This window comes from Molothrus ater, chromosome 14 (genome assembly GCF_012460135.2).
Source record: "Molothrus ater isolate BHLD 08-10-18 breed brown headed cowbird chromosome 14, BPBGC_Mater_1.1, whole genome shotgun sequence".
In the NCBI taxonomy this organism is placed as follows: domain Eukaryota; kingdom Metazoa; phylum Chordata; class Aves; order Passeriformes; family Icteridae; genus Molothrus; species Molothrus ater.
Window position 1 is genome coordinate 3,149,422 of NC_050491.2, and position 18,781 is coordinate 3,168,202.

General features: G+C 48.6%; 1 protein-coding gene across 3 annotated transcripts in view; it reads left to right on the forward strand.

Annotated features, from left to right (window-relative positions):
• Nucleotides 1-2,765: 2,765 nt before the first annotated feature.
• DCX (doublecortin) overlaps nucleotides 2,766-18,781 on the forward strand; it is an 82,024-nt gene continuing 66,008 nt past the window's right edge. The window contains exons 1-3 of one of the 3 annotated variants that reach the window (XM_036401926.2): nucleotides 2,766-2,849; nucleotides 4,357-4,747; nucleotides 15,786-16,126. In XM_036401926.2, coding sequence (XP_036257819.1) covers nucleotides 4,384-4,747; nucleotides 15,786-16,126 — 705 coding nt within the window. In that variant the 5' untranslated portion in view covers nucleotides 2,766-2,849; nucleotides 4,357-4,383. Of the gene's footprint in view, nucleotides 2,850-3,286; nucleotides 3,299-3,876; nucleotides 4,748-15,785; nucleotides 16,127-18,781 lie in introns of those variants that run through there. The other 2 variants (XM_054516302.1, XM_036401928.2) reach the window with 2 other exon arrangements.

Here is an 18,781-nt window from a genome sequence, read left to right on the forward strand (position 1 = left end):
GACAATGTGCTGTGCCGTCAGAGGCAATTTTTATATAAGTCAGGAAATTACATAGCAAAGCAACAGGGCATTGACACAGAGCATTTGAGACTGCAGCTCCTGGTGATGCTAAAACCTGGATTTTCTAGGTGTATGTGAAGAAGCTAGCACACAGCATCACACAACCCCTGTCACCTGCAGTCTGCCCCTTTCCAAAGTGTCACAGTTGCTCAGCAATGTCAACAAACATGTATTTATATGGATTTAGTGACACAGGCAAAAGTCTAAATATTACCTTCCTGGAGGAAAGATGATTCACCTGATTTGAAGTAGATAATTTAATGGGAAGAGCTAAATTTATCTTTCCTTTGCAGCTAGATGAAATTATTGATGGGAAGTGGAATTTTCTTTCCAATTCTCAATCACTCACGCTGCCTAAAATTGTTTATAGTATGATGTCTCAGAGGGTGAGTCTCTTCTGATGTAAACATGTTTTGACTGGCATTAACTCCTTAAGGCCAGGGAGGAAGCTCTGAAGAAGAAATGAAGTCAGGAGCAGGCCCTTGCTCTCCTCAAGAAACTGCTGCTTGTTCCTGGCTGATGTCTGTGGTTGAGGTGATTCTGTTCTCACCTGGAGAGAAGCAGGTATGGTGTGATTTCACTGAGGACATGTGAAATCAGTCTGGCTCCAGGCCTCTTCACCTCTGATGATGCTCTGCCTTGTGAGATCCTCCTGGTCTTGTGGAGGGATTAAAGGAGGTGTTCTGGAACACTGGGGGTGTTCTGGGCACTGTTCAGGAGGAACTCGAGGTTTTACCCAAGATGAGCATTACCATGATTTGCTGTGGAATCCTTATCCTTCAGCCAGGGACAAATCCCAGTTCTCCTGTTGGAGTAATTAGTTTCAAATGCTTTTCACAGGAAGTGCCTGTGCTTCAAAACCTTCTGTCCCTGTGCTGAGCAGAGGTGTCCATGCAGACACACTCATCTCACAGTGGGCATGGGCTGGGGTGCAGAAAGAAGAGCCACCTGTTAATGGTGCTTGGCACCCTTTGCTGCCCTCAGAACTTCCCATACAAGCCAAATTTGGGAGATTGACACATTGTGGTGCAATTCCACCTGGGTCTACATCATCCTGCCTGGTTACTTTGGTGTGGTACCTGGATCCTGAGCCATCATCCCAAAGATCTTCCTCTTCTCTCTCAAAGCTGTGTGTGCCACTGAAGGCTGAATGAGGACTCTCCTTTTCTCTATTCTTGCTGCTGCTGTACTTGGCACATGCTGAATGATTTATATTTTTGGCAATTTTTTAAAGCACAGGCAGATTTAGATTTACAGCAGTATTGTGTTAAAGGAAAAAATTGTTAATTCTGGACAGATTAAGCTCATGGTGATGAGCAGCCAGGAATTATCTAATTCAGAAAACAGGACCAAATGGGAAGGACAAGGTTTGAAGTCCCACATACCCTTTACTGAAATATACCCTGGGGAGGACAGACCCTGTTCTTCCTCTCAGGGGCTGATTCCTGAGCGAGGAGAGCAGCTCTGTCTCCTCTGCAGTGATCTGACCATGCACACAAGGGAGCAGCCAAAAGCTCCAGCAGAGGATGTGTGGGAGCCTTTGAATAAAAGGCTGGTTTCAGGGAATAAGAAACTTTTTACAAATGTCATGTGTGAAAGTTGCTGGCAGACAGAGACGAGCTCTCAGTGGGTTTGTGTCAGTGTTGCCTGGACTATCATGCACAGGGCAGACAAAGCTGGAATAAATACCAACTCCTTCTGTGTAAATGTGATACTGCTGGGATGTGCCAAAATGACAACATCTGATGTTTTCACTCGAAACAGACACAGTGTTGTTAGGAAAGGTTTGCTTCTACAGATGGGAAAACTCTCCCATTTCCAAATCCCATTCTTTTCTAATGTAAAGATGAGGCCAGCAGCAGTGGGGTTAGGAGCAGGGTTAGTGGTGCTGCAGCATAGGAATCTCCACCCAGAAAGCAGGTGAAAGATTTTGCTGTCAAAGTGAAAGAGCTCAGTACAATTTTTTAACAGCTGGCTCCTCCTGTAATGGAATCAGAAAATAAACTTCTCTTCCAGTGGGATATGAGCCACACTGGATCTGCTGGGTTTAGCTTGTGCTGGATGACTCCATCCCGAAGCCCCTGGGGGTTTGAATGAACTGGGATTCAGCACTCTGGCTTTGGCTTGTGTCCAGTGTTAACAGAGAAAAAGCATTCAGGGGCACCTCATGCAGAACCACCAAGTGAATTCTCCCTTTCTGCTTGCCAGTGTAAACCACAGATGCTGTGTAAAACCAGCACAGGAGCAGGACTGTGCCCAGTTCCACTGGTCAGAGATTTTCCCAGTTGCCTTCCTAATGCACAGGAGTCTTGTGCCAGCACAGTGTCACACTGTGGGATTGTGACTGTGACCCCCCTGTGCTGCTAATCCTGTAGGATTGGGGTAATTATCTTGGCTTTTTTGCTTTTTTTCCTTTTATTTTTTTTTTTCAGTCGAACCAGATGATTGCTTGGTACAACTGGATTCAAGGGGAAATTTGCATCCTTCCCTTCCAAACACCACCCCCAAGCGTGCCCTTCTAAACCTTTTGTTTTCTGATTTGCTGACCTATCCAGAGCTGGAATCAGCACCTCGTTTTCCCCTCAAACACAGCCTGTGAGCAGCCAGCTGATGGTGAGAGTGAGAATCACTGAGGCAAAGTTACCGTGAGGGGATGGAACAAGGCACTAGGACCTAGGAGGCGTCTCATCCACCCTGGCAGGAATTTCTTGCTTGGAGCTCAGACAACAAAGGCAGAGTGAGCCTGGTTTTCTTTCTCTGAGCATCTCCACCCTGCACGCTGAAAACCGGTGAGTAGAGCTTTCCTGAGTGACTTGCATGCAGAAAAGTAACAGAAAGGAGGAATCTTTTCTTGCTGCTTTACAGCATCTGCAGCTCATTTTAAAATCAAAACCCCGGCATCCTCTGATTCATCCCCGAAGTTGCTTGGCTGTTTCATTGTTCAGTGCATGACACCAGACTGAATCTACCCGGGCTGGCATCGTTGGGGGAGCGTTCCCAACTCGGGGTTTCTGTGTGGAATGCCTGCATTGTCATCTGCCTCCCTGCAGCCTGGGGACAATGATTTTTTCTCGCATGGGTCACGCTGACATTGTAAAATACAGGGAAGGAGCTTCATTCCGGCGAGCGTAAAGGGCGGGGATGAGATAGCAACAGCTTTTCCTGGGTTTATACCTGGCTGCCAAGCGCTGTAAATCCCCTTTCAGCCCTGTGTTAACATGAGAACCACATCCATGAGGTGCATGTGCCTGGTGCTGCTGGGGGAGTGGAAGGGTCTCTATTGCAGCGTTGGGGGGGGGTTTCCTTCTCCTTTTGTGTTGGGGTTTGGTGCAGGAGAAAGGTTCTCGAGCATAAACTAGAGACAGTGCAAAATTCCTGCTGGCTGGGTGTCAGCTCCAGCCCGGCTTTGCAGTGCTGGGAGCCCCCGTGCTCAGAACAATGAAAGGTGAGGAGCAGGGGCGGCGTGTCCCTGGGGCACGGGCACTTCCAGCTATTAAATCACTTAGGGCTGGGAGCGGGGGGTGGAAATAGCCCCTTTATTTTCTCCTCCTCATTAAACGGGAGCAAAAAATGCAATTCAGAGGGGGCTCGGGCTGAAAAGAGCTTACCGAAGCTGCGTTTCAATGACAGATTTTTCTTTGCAGTCATTTCTTCTTGGAGATGTAGGCTGGTCCTGGGAATTGATTGATGGGCTAGGAGGGGGCTGCGGATAGGGGGAAGGGTGGGCTGGATCTCATTGCTAACCCTTATTGAACAGGCTGTCACAAAGAAACTGCTTATTCCCCTGTGACCATTCTTTCATAAATGCCAGTTTATTCTAATGTTAAACATTCAGATGCTCTGGGTCCTTCCGTGATTCGACAGATTGAAGGGCTGACTTACTGGGATCTCCTTGTTTTCTGTTGCCAAAGGAAACCTCACAGGGCTCAGAGGTTTAATTCATTGCCAACTGGTGTTTGGATGAGTTTTTTTGGGGGCTGGGTTGTGATTGTCATGTATCCCTTTGGCCCCAAGTCCCAATTTGCTGCACTTTGAAAACTCCCAGGTGCAGGAGGAGCAGGCAGCTCTCTGGAAACGTGTTCCCTGCCCCCAGTAGTTGGATCCCTTTCAAAATGCGAGGACCCCTCCTACTCTCAGTCCCCAGAATCGATACAAATCTGGGTCAGGGGAGGGGGCGCTTCCCAAATGCATCTGTCCTGCTCCAGACACAGCCTTAGCGTGGTTTTGCTCTCTGGATCGCGGCTCTAACCCATCCCTTCGCCCTCCTTCTCTCCCCATCTCCTTTCTGCCCTTCAGCTTCAGATCTTTAGGGCTCACCAAACTATGGAACTTGATTTTGGACACTTTGACGAAAGAGACAAGGCGTCCAGAAACATGCGAGGCACACGGATGAACGGCTTGCCCAGCCCCACTCACAGCGCTCACTGTAGCTTCTACAGAACCCGGACCTTACAGGCGCTCAGTAACGAGAAGAAAGCCAAGAAGGTTCGTTTCTATCGCAACGGGGACCGCTACTTCAAGGGGATTGTATACGCCGTGTCCTCCGACCGCTTCCGAAGTTTTGATGCCCTCCTGGCGGACCTGACCCGCTCTCTGTCCGACAACATCAACCTGCCCCAGGGGGTGCGCTACATTTACACCATCGATGGCTCCAGGAAGATCGGCAGCATGGATGAGCTGGAGGAAGGTAACGAGCATCAGCATCCCTTGGTGCAGTGTGCAGTGAGGAGGAGGAGGGAGGCATGGGCAGGGGGCTGCGCCGCTCGGGGCTGCCCGCAAGGTCACCTTTCCCCGGCCCTGGGGGTGCCGAGCCCCGCTGTGCCCGCCCGGGGCTGGGGCCACCCCCGCCGTGTCCCCAGCGCCCTGCAGGTGTGCGGCCGGAGGGGCGTGTCCGGCTCATGGCTGTGTCCGTGTGTCCGGCTCCTGGCTGTGTCCAGGTGTCCTGGCTGTGTCCGTGTCGGTCCGGCTCGTGACCGTGTCCGTGTGTCTGGCTTGCGGCCGTGTCTGTGTGTCCGGCTTGTGGCGGTGTCTGTGTGTACAGCTGCTGGCTGTGTCCGTGTGTCTGGCTCATGGCTGGAGGGGTGTGTCCAGCTCGTGGCTGCTGGCCGTGTGTCCGGCTGCTGGCCGTGTCCGTGTGTCCAGCTCGTGGCCGTGTCCGTGAGTCCAGCTCGTGGCCGTGTCCGTGAGTCCAGCTCGTGGCCGTGTCCGTGTGTCCGGCTTGTGGCCGTGTCCATGTGTCCGGCTTGTGGCCGTGTCTGTGTGTCCGGCTCGTGGCCGTGTCCGTGTGTCCAGCTCCTGGCTGTGTCTGTGTGTCCTGCTCACGGCCGTGTCCGTGTGTCCAGCTCCTGGCTGTGTCTGTGTGTCCGGCTCGTGGCTGTGTCCGTGTGTCCGGCTGCTGGCCGTGTCCGTGTGTCCGGCTCACAGCCGTGTCCGTGTGTCCAGCTCCTGGCTGTGTCTGTGTGTCCGGCTCGTGGCTGTGTCCGTGTGTCCGGCTGCTGGCCGTGTCCGTGTGTCTGGCTCGTGGCTGTGTCCGTGCCTCAGGGGCTGCCTCAGGGTGTCCCCACGTCTGTCTGGGCTGGGGTGAGCCTGGCTGGGTTTCCCAGTGGGGTGGGTGGGGATGAATGGAAAGGGAAGAGGGGCTGAGGTATTCCTGAGTGTGGGATGGGCTGGGAAGGGTTCATGCGCTCTGTGTGGGGTTTTTGGGGTATGGTGCCCACAATGTGTGTGCTCAGGGGTGTGGGAAGGGTTTGTGCTCTCTGTGTAGGGTTTTTGGGTATGGCACACATGATATGTATGCACAGGGGTGTGGGATGGGCTGGGAAGGGTTTGTGTGCTCTGTGTAGGGTTTTTGGGGTATGGCACACATGGTGTGAGTGCTCAGGGGTGTGGGATGGGCTGGGAAAGGTTTGTGTGCTCTGTGTAGGGTTTTTGGGGTATGGTGCCCACAATGTGTGTGCTCAGGGGTGTGGGAAGGGTTCATGCGCTCTGTGTAGGGTTTTTGGGGTATGGCACACACGGTGTGTGTGCTCAGGGGTGTGGGAAGGGTTCATGCGCTCTGTGTAGGGTTTTTGGGTATGGCACACACGGTGTGTGTGCTCAGGGGTGTGGGAAGGGTTCATGTGCTCTGTGTAGGGTTTTTGGGTATGGCACACACGGTGTGTGTGCTCAGGGGTGTGGTCAGGGCCGGGTGGGCACCTGGGGGTGTGGAGAGGGGTGCTGGGGTGCGAGGGGTGTTGGGAGGACACAGGGGTCTCTGTCTGGGGAGCTGTGCAGGGATGTGTTGGGAGTTCACACAGCCTGATTAGGGAGGAGATTTAAGGAGCGAGGCTCGTGAATAGAGAAGGGCGTTTTGGACAGGCTGTGCTTGGTGAAATTTGGGGTTTATGCGTGTGGCTGTGAGGAGGGTTAATGACAGGGAGCTGTGGGGGTTTCTTTGCGCTGGGGATCGAGCTCAGGGGGTGTGGAGGTGTGCGGGGCTGTCTGTAAGGGGCTCTGGGGGGTCTGTAAGGGGCTCTGGGGGGTCTGTAAGGGGCTCTGGAGGGTCTGTAAGGGGCTCTGGGGGTCTGTAAGGGGCTCTGGGGGGTCTGTAAGGGGCTCTGGGGAGGTCTGTAAGGGGCTCTGAGGGGTCTGTAAGGGGATCTGAGGGGTCTGTAAGGGGCTCTGGGGGGTCTGTAAGGGGCTCTGGAGGGTCTGTAAGGGGCTCTCGGGGGTCTGTAAGGGGCTCTGGGGGGTCTGTAAGGGGCTCTGAGGGGTCTGTAAGGGGTTCTGGGGGGTCTGTAAGGGGCTCTGAGGGGTCTGTAAGGGGGCCTGGGAGTCTCTCAGAGATGTGCACGGAGGGCACGGGAGTTCGTGCGCTGCAGGGCTGTGAGGAAGGGAGCGCCTCGCTGCCTTTGGGGAGCAGTCGCTGCGCTGGCTCTGGAGCATCCCGGGGCTGCTCGGGGCAGGGCCGAGGTGTCCCTTGTCCCGAGGGGCTGTGGCTGTGCCTGCTCCTCCGCGGGGTGAGGGATGAGCCCGAAATCGATGCTGCTCGGAAGGGGCGCCCTGGGGGAAGGTTTGCTCAGCTGCCAGCCGTGGGTGCTGCCCTGCTCGCTGCCCTTCCCGGCAGGGCCAGGGATGGGATTGCAGGGATGGATGGGCAGATGGATGCTGCCTCCCTGCCCATCCCCAGGCGGGAGCGCGGGGCAGCTCTGGCAGAGCAGAGCGGGGTGGGCAGAGGGCACCGCAGCCACGCTGCTTTTCTCTGCCCCGAGCAATCCATTCTTTGTTCGGACCTGGAATATCCCGTTGCAGGAGGGGAGGTGCTCTTCCCTTTTCCTTGGTGTTTTTCCCCAAGCAGACATCCCTGGACGGTTTGGTAATTACCAAAAAAATCCGCGAGGCTTTTGCCTTTAGCGAAAGACAATGGAAGTGAGGCACGAACTGCAGAGGCAGCCTCGGCTGGGAGTCATTGTGTGACCTTGACTAAAGCAGCTCTCCCTCGAATTCCTTCTCTGTCAGGCAGGATGCTCATCTCCCCAAAATACTTTGCAGGGACAAGAACGTGGAATAAATCTTGGTTTCCATAGAGGAGTTTTCCTGGGAAGAAATTGCTGCCGTTCAGAGCTGTGATGCTTCCTGGTGGAGTTATTCTCAGCCCGTTTACAGCTGTCGAATGGAGGTGTGGCCTCCCTTAATTTTAGAGATTCTGCCATGTTTCATTCTGGTCTCTTAATATGGCCACAGCCTTTCTCTAATGGAAGCTCTCAGTCCTGCTTGTCCTAGGTTTTATGCAAATCTTCAGAAATAACTCCAGGAGAAAATTGCAGTTCTTTATTCTCTTTTTACACTCTTCCTCCCCTTATACTCCTCCTTCTTTTTGTCAGTTGAGAAAGCTTTAGTTGTTACACCTCCTTTAAATGGGTTTTGCTGCAGGTAAGGAGGTACCTACTTCATGGAAATACATTTTTCTTGTGAGGGAAAGACAGGAGATGCTGGCATTTGGGTACTGGCTTTGTTCTGCCAAAATGGCATCTGGAAACAGCACTGAAGAAGAGGCACTAAAACCAAAATGGGATTGTCTGTGTGGCTGTGTCCTCAGCAGAGCATCATCTGGGAAAATAAAACCTGAGCACAGTGAAGACAAAGGAATCCATTTTTGACCATGCCAGAGTAGGTCTGCACGCTGTTATTGATCCCATATTTCTGGGGGTGACCTACACTGCTGTTGCAGAAAAGCAATTTACAACACCATGGTTATAACCAGCCCTTGTGGTGAACTCTGCCCTCAGCTTGGGTGTTTGCATAGCTGTGTACAAAATACTTGAGTGCCAAAATGCAAAATACCTGCATGAAATCCAGAATTTGGGAGTAATTCTGCTGTGACATACAGGAACAGAGCACACACGACCAGGGCCTGTCTGCCTTACAAATTGGCTTTCTGCTTGGAGACTGAGGGTAACCAAACCAGTGCTTGTTGCTATGATGGGGCTAATTTACCATTGTAACTTCCAATAAACCAGTATAATCTAGGAAAATTCATCCAAGAGGCTCATCTCAGTGGTTTGATGGCAAAAACTTGTGAATTACTGACAATATTTCACATCGTGTTCTAAGTACCTGATTACTTCTGATTGAAAAATGTACTTGCATAGTGTAGCCTGAGTGTAGTCCTGGAGGGTAGAGAATGATATTGCACAATATCCTAGAGACAGAGATTTCAGGTGAACAAAACCCATGTGGTGTGCTGTTAATTAACTGGGGCTTGGAATCACCCTTTTGTTCTCCAGACCCAGAGCTCTTCCCTGGCACTCAAGGTTACTCCCACAATGAGATCAAGGGAAGTTTTTCACACTCTTTTTTCACTTTCCTTCCATCTGTTGGGCTGAGCCTCTTGGTCCTTTCCTGTACTGCCCCCTAAGATGTCACATTTTGGAAGTCCTCAGAGCTCTGTCCCACAGGTGCCTTTTGCTGCCAGCTGAGTTCTCCCTCACTGGTCACAGGTTGCTTTTTCCATTCTTTTCCAGGGAGCTGTCTCATCTCCCAGTGCCTTTCTCTCAAAATCCTCCCACCTGATCCTTTTTTCTTCCCCTTTTCAGTCCTAGCAGCCATCTTCCATCACTGTAGTCATTGTCTCAATCCTGACTTTCTATTTTCAGCATTCAGCTTTAATAGAAATAAATAATAAGCTATTATAATAAGTATTAGTACTAATATAATAATAAGCTTTAATATAAATAAATAATGCACCTTCTGATGTTGCTTAGGACTGCATTCCTCCTTAACCTCTGTGCTGGTCAAGTGCAGGGCAGATCCTGTTCCAGCTCATCCTTCCACTCAGGTCCCACTGCCTTGGCTGGGTCAGGAGTGGATGTTGGCCCAAGGTGCTGCTATTTATGGTGGCAGATGAATTTTTTGGAAAACAGCACCATGTGGGCTTTATTCCCCTTCATACAGAATTGGTTCCAGTGGCCAGGGCTTTGGGAAGTTGTTTTGTGGAGCTGCATTTAGTGGTGAGTCACTTGTAACTGATAATTCTGTGCCTTGTGCTGTGATCAAACTTGCATATGAAAGATGCTAAAATAATCATGTGCCATCCTTTGCAGCCTTTCTCACGATGATCATAGAGCAGCTTGCATTTCGTCCGAGTTTCAGCTAAAATTTAGTTCCTTTGGTATCTTGACGTGGTGGTTTGGTTCATTTTGAGCCTCTTCTTGTAGACTTGATGTGATGAGAAGCTGTCCCACCTCAGCTCTGATTATTGTTTGTCCTTTAATGGAGGGCTGGGTAGAGGTGGAAGCTGATGCTGTGCATTGACTTCAGCAGCAAAGGTGGCTTAGGAAATGCTGCTCTTGGCCCCTTGTTCCAGTCCCCATTGTCCCATAAATTAATTCTTTGTGGGACAAAAGGGATTTTTTTTAGCTCTCTTCATAATTTTGCTGCTTTCCCATATTCAGCTTCTTGACATAATGAAATGGACAGTGAGGCACAACCTGGGAGGGAAGGCAAGGCACATCCCAAGGTGGATTTTATGCCCTGTCCTGGGCTGCTTGTTTGAAATTTGCCTTTGTTTCAAATCAAACTCTAGAAAAAGCTGAGTAGGATTTGTTTTGCTCAGTGTGGTTTTATTGCAAATGTTCTTGGGCTGTGTGAGATATTCCACAAAGTGATTCCAAGCTTTTTGTATCCTGTCATGCCCTTGGGAATATTTTCCATAATCTTGTCCAGGAGTATTTAAAGTAATCATAGGAGGGGCTCCACCCTGGAACTGAGGAGTCTGGTGTGTGCTGGGACTGAGGGATTTATAGGAAACATCCTGGAACCTCCACCCAATGTGTGTGTTCCAGTTTGCCTGGAAAAGTGAAGTTTCTGTAGTTTCATACTGCAACCTTGGTAACCTGTGCAATTGTTTTCTGTGGGTGTCTGTTGGCCTGATAGCTCAGCTAATTACATCCTACACAACAACATTTCTCCATGGGGCTCTGTTTTATTTGCTTGCTCACCCCAGCTAGGTGCAGCCAGAACTGATGTGGGCCCAAAATTCTTTAGGGGCATCGTGTGGTTCTGAGGTGATTTCTAATCAAGCATTTCTTCCACTTCTCCAGCAGAACAAGAGGTGCTTCTGTTCGTGGAGGAGCCAAGGGAAGGGAGCTCTTCCAGGGCTCATTGTGCCATGCTGGAGTAGTTCTTTCTAACTGGAGTAGGTCTTTCCAATTGGAGTAGGTCTTTCCAACTGGAGTAGTTCTTTCTAACTGGAGTAGGTCTTTCCAATTGGAGTAGGTCTTTCTAACTGGAGTAGTTCTTTCCAACTGGAGTAGGTCTTTCCAACTGGAGTAGGTCTTTCTAACTGGAGTAGGTCTTTCTAACTGGAGTAGTTCTTTCCAACTGGAGTAGTTCTTTCTAACTGGAGTAGTTCTTTCTAACTGGAGTAGTTCTTTCTAACTGGAGTAGGTCTTTCCAATTGGAGTAGGTCTTTCTAACTGGAGTAGTTCTTTCTAACTGGAGTAGTTCTTTCTAACTGGAGTAGGTCTTTCTAACTGGAGTAGTTCTTTCTAACTGGAGTAGGTCTTTCCAACTGGAGTAGTTCTTTCTAACTGGAGTAGGTCTTTCCAATTGGAGTAGGTCTTTCCAACTGGAGTAGTTCTTTCTAACTGGAGTAGGTCTTTCCAACTGGAGTAGGTCTTTCCTACTCATGAAGCAGCAGCAAGTTCATGCATTTGAAACTCAAGGCCTCCTCCAACACCATATGGAATGAACTCTGCAAGGTGTTAAGTCCACTTAATTCCCGCTGCAGCCCTGGTAAATTCCATGAAACACAAAAGCTGGGCACAGTAGCACATTCTCAACTTTGCAACTGCAGATCTAACAGCCAGAATAATTGACTGCTGCCCACAGAGACTGTTCCTGGAATAACTGTTAGCACTTAGACTTTCAAAATGGCCTCAATCCAGCTTTCCTGATTTTTCTCAAAAGACTTCTGCCCACAGTTCATTATCCTTGGAAAGTTGCTGGTGCATGCTGAGGAAGGATAACTTTTCCTGAAAGCACAGCCTGTCATTTTTGGTATTGTCACAGGGAGCTGCTCTAAGAGGGTTGGAGGATTAGCACTCATCTGGAGCTTAGGGTTTTTCTAAAGGAACCTTCTCCAAGGCAAACCTTATCTTTGCTGAGATCATCCCTTCTTTAGGAGCTGAATAATCTCCTTGTGCTTCCAGCAGATCGGTGCCACTGGGATGTGTCATGCACTTGGAGTAATTCTGTGTGATGCAAGCCTGGCTTCAAATGGCAAATATGATGGTCATGACAGCAGCTCTGAGGTCTGCAGCCAGCCCAGCCATTGCTGAGGGCAGGCAGGAGCAGTGAGGAAATGCCTTGGCTGCTTTGGTGGCACCATAGGAATTGTGACACCTCTGGAGCACCCTGGCATGGTGACAGTGCTCATCCCCCTGTGGGCTCTGCAGTGTAAAAAGGGCTTCATGCTCTGAGCTGGCCCTGCACTGAACCAACACCGTCCTTGGCACCAGGGGTTTTGTCAGGATGATGCTCTCAGCCCCAGTGCATGAGTGTGTCTCTTTGGGGCTCCCTTTTTGGGGTTTGTTTGGAATTAATGACCTGGCTGTCCATTGTACCTTCTCTTGCTTGCAGTGGGATTTCTGCACAGCTGCTTGCTGGCTTGAGACATGCTCCTGAAAATATTTGTGCACAGATTTTTGTGCTTAGGGCTGGGAGCAATGTTCTTCTTGGAGCTGTTTCTTTTGCTCGTGACAAGATCTCACATCCCCTTCCCATCCCTTCTGTTATGCTGAGCACATCTTCTGCTCTCACGCTGTGTCTGTCAGTCATATTTCTGTGCCTGGCACAGTTGTACACCTTGACTTCTCATTACAGGCTTAGCACAGACAGATGTGGCACAGAAACCCACAGAGAGCCCACTCCTCCCTCCATGGTAGCTCTATTCCCTGTAAGGTTTCTCTTCTTTATCATCTCCTGGCCACATTGTGCACTTCAAAGCTTCAAAGTTCACAGGTCTCCAGCCCATGCTTGCTCAATCCTGCTACTACCATGGTAAGGTTTGAGTAAAACTCCACTGTGGGAGGTGAAATACACTGTGGAAAGTGTGTTCCTGGCTGGCAAATGCATGTGCCTCAGTGAGGAACCTGAATGATGATTTTGCTGCTGTTTGAGGGTCATAAACTGAGTCAGGGAAGACGTTGGTTGAAGTGGTTTTTAAATGAAGTTAAAGCTTCAGGTCACATCCTTAGGTCGGGGAGGAAGGGAAGAGAAGCTCCTCTTCCCTGGAGCTGCGCTGCTGTGACTGCAGAGATGCTGCTGGGAAGAGCTGCTGCTCTGAACTGCTCCTCTGGGGTGTCTCTCCAAGGAAATGTCTCTCAGTTTTAGAATGGAGTATACAGCACAGATTTTATTTGCTGGAGTTTGGGCTCAGTGGGAGAAAGGGCAGATTCCATTTTGCACTCGTGAGTGTGAGCACAGCTCGAGAGGCCAGTGTGTGGATGTGCACAGCTGCCCAGGATCACATCTGTGGAACAAGCCCCACAAGAGCTCTGCCTTCATACACTGTTCCCTTTGGTGTACAGTGGTGTAAATCCCCCAACAGCTGTGCTGTGCTGTGAGCAGCTCAAAAGGACTCAGCTGGAACTAAGGGTAATGGTACTGTACCAGACAGTTCAAGAATCTCTTCAGCTTACTTTAAAATATGCCACTTGTTAATAGAAAATATGCTCCAGCACCTCAGGTGTCTACAGAACACAGTGCAAATGTGCACTTTCCTTCACTGTGAAAATTATACAGATGAAGTTCAAATGCAGATGAAAGCCAAGCCTTGCCACACTTCAGTGGCTGATGGTTTATTTCTGTTTTTCAGGTGGGGAAGCAGAGGTGAATGTGAGGTCAGGAGCTGGCACAGGGAAGCTGGGGTGACAGCAGCATTCAAATCACTAATTCTTAGTGCTGCATTTAAACAGAGAAATCCCTATTCTCAGAGGATAATGCACAGTTCTGCTGAGCACACTTAGGAGGGCTCTGCTGCCCGGGGATTATGGGCTTGGGAGGGCTCAGGTTCTTAGGATGGTTAATTCGTGGGAGCATTCCAGGCTCCTTGCTGCCCTTCTCCCAGTCGTGGAACTGGAGAGGAGCCTGGGCCTGCTCTGCACCAGGTGTTCCTTGGCTGAAGCAGATGAATAAACCACAACTTATCACTTATTAATCAGAAAGATCTGAAGTATTCAAAGCTTCTGGAAAAGGATATCCCCAGAGGGAGTTTTGTATAATGCATGGTACTCTGGGGGGTATATTTGAGTTTTTATTGAGTCAGATTCACAAAATGTTGGGGATTAAGGAGCTCCAGCTATGGGCAGGGCTGCATGGTTGGTTTATTGAGGGGTGTTGCTGTCAGAAAATAGAGATTTTTACTGTTTGTTCAGGCCAAAAGAACCTGCTGGTGGGATTATTGCTGGTTTGGTCTATACCCACTGACAAAATGCCCAACTGAGTGTTCATCATAAACCTTGTCAGTTCCCTTCTATATTTGTATTCCATCTTTAGAAGGGGAAACAGAATATCTGCTTCCTTTTGATCAAGGATTTTGGTCATTTTTATACACCTGATGGAGAGGAGCTGCAGTTGGTGATGCAAACACTATGAGTGGGCATCATGGTGGCAAATTGGGTACAAATGTGGGGTTAAAATAAGTGAGAATCCTGCATCTTTTCTATGGCTGCTTGTGGCATCACACCCTGGTCAGTAAAAGGGACAGAAATACGAAGAGGGCTGTTATAAGCCTGTTAAAATCTGTTTATTGTGTGTCTGCTGTGGTGTCACCATGGGTTCTGGTGCCTCCATCAGAAGTGCAATTTAGTCAGCAGAAGGAGCTCCAGTATGAAATTTATCCTGGGCATGTTATGTGCCTGGGTCACGTGAAAATCAGTGGGATGTTTGGAAATCCATATTTTGCCAACTGGATGTCAAATCCTGTCCTAGAGATCCCTGAGTGGGAAGCCAGACTTGGCTGTGGGATAGGCTTTTCAAAGATGTCTGAGCCTTGGAGTTTGCAGTCAGGGGCAGACAAGGAAATGCAGCCAATCTGTTTTTGGTAAAGAAGGAGTTTCTTTTTTTAAAAAAAAATTGTCTTTCAAAATAGTTAAATCTGTATTTTGATTTCAAACATATTGTAGTACATGAGAAACTTAATTCTGTAAGATCAGACAAAGAAAACACCAGAAGAGACTCTAAAATCCTACAGGTCATGCCTTCAGTTCCTATTAAAATTTTATCTAATGGCGAGACGAAAGCTTCTTCCTCCAGCAGTGAGTGACTTTTTTTCAGTGCAGCCTGAGTCATTTCAGACCAGACAGCTACATTCCCTTAGGGATACTGGTTTACAGTCTCATTCTAGTAATAACTCTTCCAGCATCCATCAGATTTGGAGGCCCGAAAGAAGCTCCTACAAATCCTTTAAGGTGCTTTTAAAACCTTGGATAGATAGGATCCTGTAAATTACAGACAAAGCCTGAAACTAATTTTGGGTGGGATAGGGAAGGGCTTTTTGGGAATTACTAAAAAGACCCTGTAACTCTTCTCTGCCATGTCTAAATTTGGATTTAATGTATTTTTGGTTGGTATCAGCCATGTAAATCAAGGAGTGGTATTTGGTACAGTGTTTAATCTCAGCTGCCACTAGGTCTGTTCCCTAATAAACCACTGATGCTCCAACAGTGCATAGCTGTTATGCCTGCTAGATTTATCAAGGCTACTTTTAGTGGAGACTGTTCAGGACAAGATTTTGATTATTCTTCAGGCATGATGCAAAAGGCACTTTGTGGATGAGTGATGTCCTCTTGGCAGGGAATGACACACTGAAGTAGCATCTAGGTCTGTAAAGATAAAGGGAAAACTGGCAAATTTATAAAATAATCGAGGTGGTCAAATGAATTTGGTGTTCTGAAGCTTTTAGAAAGCTTAGCTGCATCTTCAAGTACCTAAATACTTTTATAACTCAACCTCTCTCAATCCCTGGTTCATTGTATGTATTTGCTGATGGCTGACACCCTTACTTTGTGGAAATACCAGCAATATTTAAAATAACCATAAACATAGCATTAAAACAAGGCAGAATGTTTTAAGAACAAGCTGTCGTGGGAGTGCTAATGGAAACAATTATCAATGGTGTGCATGATTTGTGGGGGAAGAGCACAGAGCTGGTGCTTACTGCAGAATCTCGTTTCTTCCTCAAGGCGAGAGTTACGTCTGCTCGTCCGACAACTTCTTCAAGAAGGTGGAGTACACCAAGAACGTCAACCCCAACTGGTCTGTCAACGTGAAGACCTCTGCCAACCAGAAAGCACCTCAGTCCCTGGCCAGCAGCAACAGTGCCCAGGCCAAGGAGAACAAGGATTTCGTGCGCCCCAAGCTGGTGACCATCATCCGCAGCGGGGTCAAGCCGCGCAAGGCCGTGCGCGTGCTCCTCAACAAGAAGACTGCCCACTCCTTCGAGCAGGTCCTCACTGACATCACTGAAGCTATCAAACTGGAGACAGGGGTGGTCAAAAAGCTCTACACCTTGGATGGGAAGCAGGTAAGAGGTTTTTACAGATGTTACGTCTTTTTGTCCCTCTTGTTGTGCGGCTTTGCTGACTCAGAGCAATTCTTGAAGGCTAAAATTAAGCTGAGATGATTGCTGCCATCTGTTGCCTTAGAAGTATGGCTTCTAATGCCAGTGGTTAGGTTACTAAATTTTCCCTGATATTAATACCAAGTAAAGAATGTAGCCATGGGTCTGGGTGGAGCAGATGCTCGCCCTGCACGCTGGCGTGCGGCGCGTGTCCTCTGGGCCAGCTAAATAAATAACAGGGGGGCTTGGGCTCACAGCCTCCAGCTGCACTGGCTCTGGACTCACTGGAAAAGCTCTCCAGCTCTGGCTCCACTCAGAGAAGTGCTAAGATAAAGCGATTGATCCAAGCCTGCTCTTCTGGCCAGCTCCAGAGTGAGCAGGGAAAGTGTGGAACTGTGGAGCATTTCCTTGACTAAATGCAGGAGGAGGTAACGTGCAGAAAGAGTCAGAAATATTTAGCAGGTCATCAAAATGTGCTTCATGTCTACATGTTGCTGGAACTGAAGGAAACATCTGTGTCTTGTTAGCAGCTACACAGCTACGAGCCATTTCGTATTGCTGTATCTATGAAAAGCCTTAAAGGAATGTGGGGGATCATTTTTAGAGCTGGGAAGACATAGATTCTTCAAGGACGATTCTGAGCTTGATTTAACTTTTCTGTTTATTGTAATTGAGGAATGATCTTATTTTTGTCACTATTTTTCCTGCTCCAGATTCTGGAGTCAGGCAGCATGCCTCTTGTGTGGGTTTGGACACTGGTTATTCTAGAGATTGATGGGTTTGCATTAAATTAACTCTGTCCTGTCTCTGGAGAAAGTTATTCAAGGACTAGTTCTGCCCAAGGAAATGCAGATTTTACAAATAAAAATGTTCATCCCAAATGCAGGTTCCTACAATGTCCTGCACAGTCCAGGAGTGCAGTGTAGTTCCTGGGAGAGCAGCATGTCACTCTGACCTGATAGTCTGGTGTCCCTGCCCATGGCAGGGGGCTGGAATTAAGTGATTTTTAAGGTCCCTTCCAACCCAAACCATTCAGTGATTCTTGCTTTGTCTCATCCTGTGTCCTGCACATTAGTTACTGTCTGGTTGCAGCTTCAGATGCACAGAACATCCCATCTGTCTGACAAAACTTTCCTTTCCACTTGTCTCAACACAGCCCTTTTCCTTCCTCAGATGCACAGTTTGAACATGAGAGGGTGCCTGTCCACAGACACAAAAACCTGCTGGAAATGAGCAGTGATACCAGGACAGGTGCACTGGAAACCCTGGGAGAGACCAGGGAAAGAGGAAGGGGATTCTGAAATGACCTGTGCTCGCTGAGGTGATCACACCTGGGCACAGGCCATGCCCTTTGGGTCACAGCAGCTTTGCAGGGGTTCCATGGCTGGATCTGGCCTGAGAGCAGCTCCCTGCTCATGCTGACACAGAGTCCTGCTGTTCTCCCAGCTGGGAAGGGGGATCCTAATCTGAACCTGTGAGTGGCCTCAGTTCTTTGAGAGCTGCTGGCAGCTTGGGGCTGAGATGTTGCTTTGGATGTTGCAGAAATAGGGATGCTCCATGAGCTTCCATCAGACTGCTCTCTTCTCCCCCTTTTAGCTGTTTGCAGGGGCAAGTGGTGATTCCCTTTCACCTCTGGCTGGAGAGCAAGACAGGATCAGCCCTGATATGACATTTAACTTGTTTCTCTGGCTTTATAATTCACCATTTTATGAAATCAGATATTTGATTGCATGTAGGAGATGCAGCTGGGAGTTTCAGTGTGTGCAAATGTACACCCAGCAATGCAGTTATTGAAAACAGTGAGACTGTGATTTGGCAATAATGGGATGTTTGATATTTGTTTGCAGCACCAATTGCTATTGAAGCTTCCTGAGGAGCAAACCTGGGTTCACCAAGGCTTTGTTTTTAGTGGAAGATTTCTTTCAATGCTTGTTCTTTCTAACAGATGTGTGTTCTTAGTGTGGAAGTCAGAGCTAGAAGGTTATGCTGGCTCTTAGGGTTTCCATGACATACTGCTCCATAAAATCTGACCTCCTGACATGACATTAGGGGGTTTTGCATGTCTGATGCTGACATTAGAAAGAGATTACTGCGTGCGTGGTTCTGACAAACAGCGCTTTATTTTCAGGAGGAAATATTCATGCAAAAATGCAAGCTGCTCAAAGCTGAAATACTGACAAGAATCCTGACAGTCTGTCTCTTTGAGTGCCATCAGAGGCACGTTGCTCTCTCTGTTGTGAAATGATAAAATTTACAAAAGGAACGTACAAAGGGAAATCATCCTGCCTCAGTCCACGAGCTGGAACTTAATGAGGGGAGATGATTATTTTATTTATAGGCATTTCCATAGTGCTCATCAGTGCCGTAATCAAGATGCTTTAGAAGTACAGACAGTGGTGGCAGTGACAGGGTGGTGTGTGAATAATTACATTTCTGTGCACTGCAGACCTGCTGCAATTGGAGTGCCAAAGCAGCTAATTGAGAGCTGGTGGGCTGTGTTTGAATAAATGTAGCACTCAAAACAACAGTGGGGTTAGTTATTTTAATGAAATTGTGTCTTTTTATGTCTTGGGTTGGCTGGAGGAATATGGTCCTTGAAGCTGCTAAATTAGCATCTTG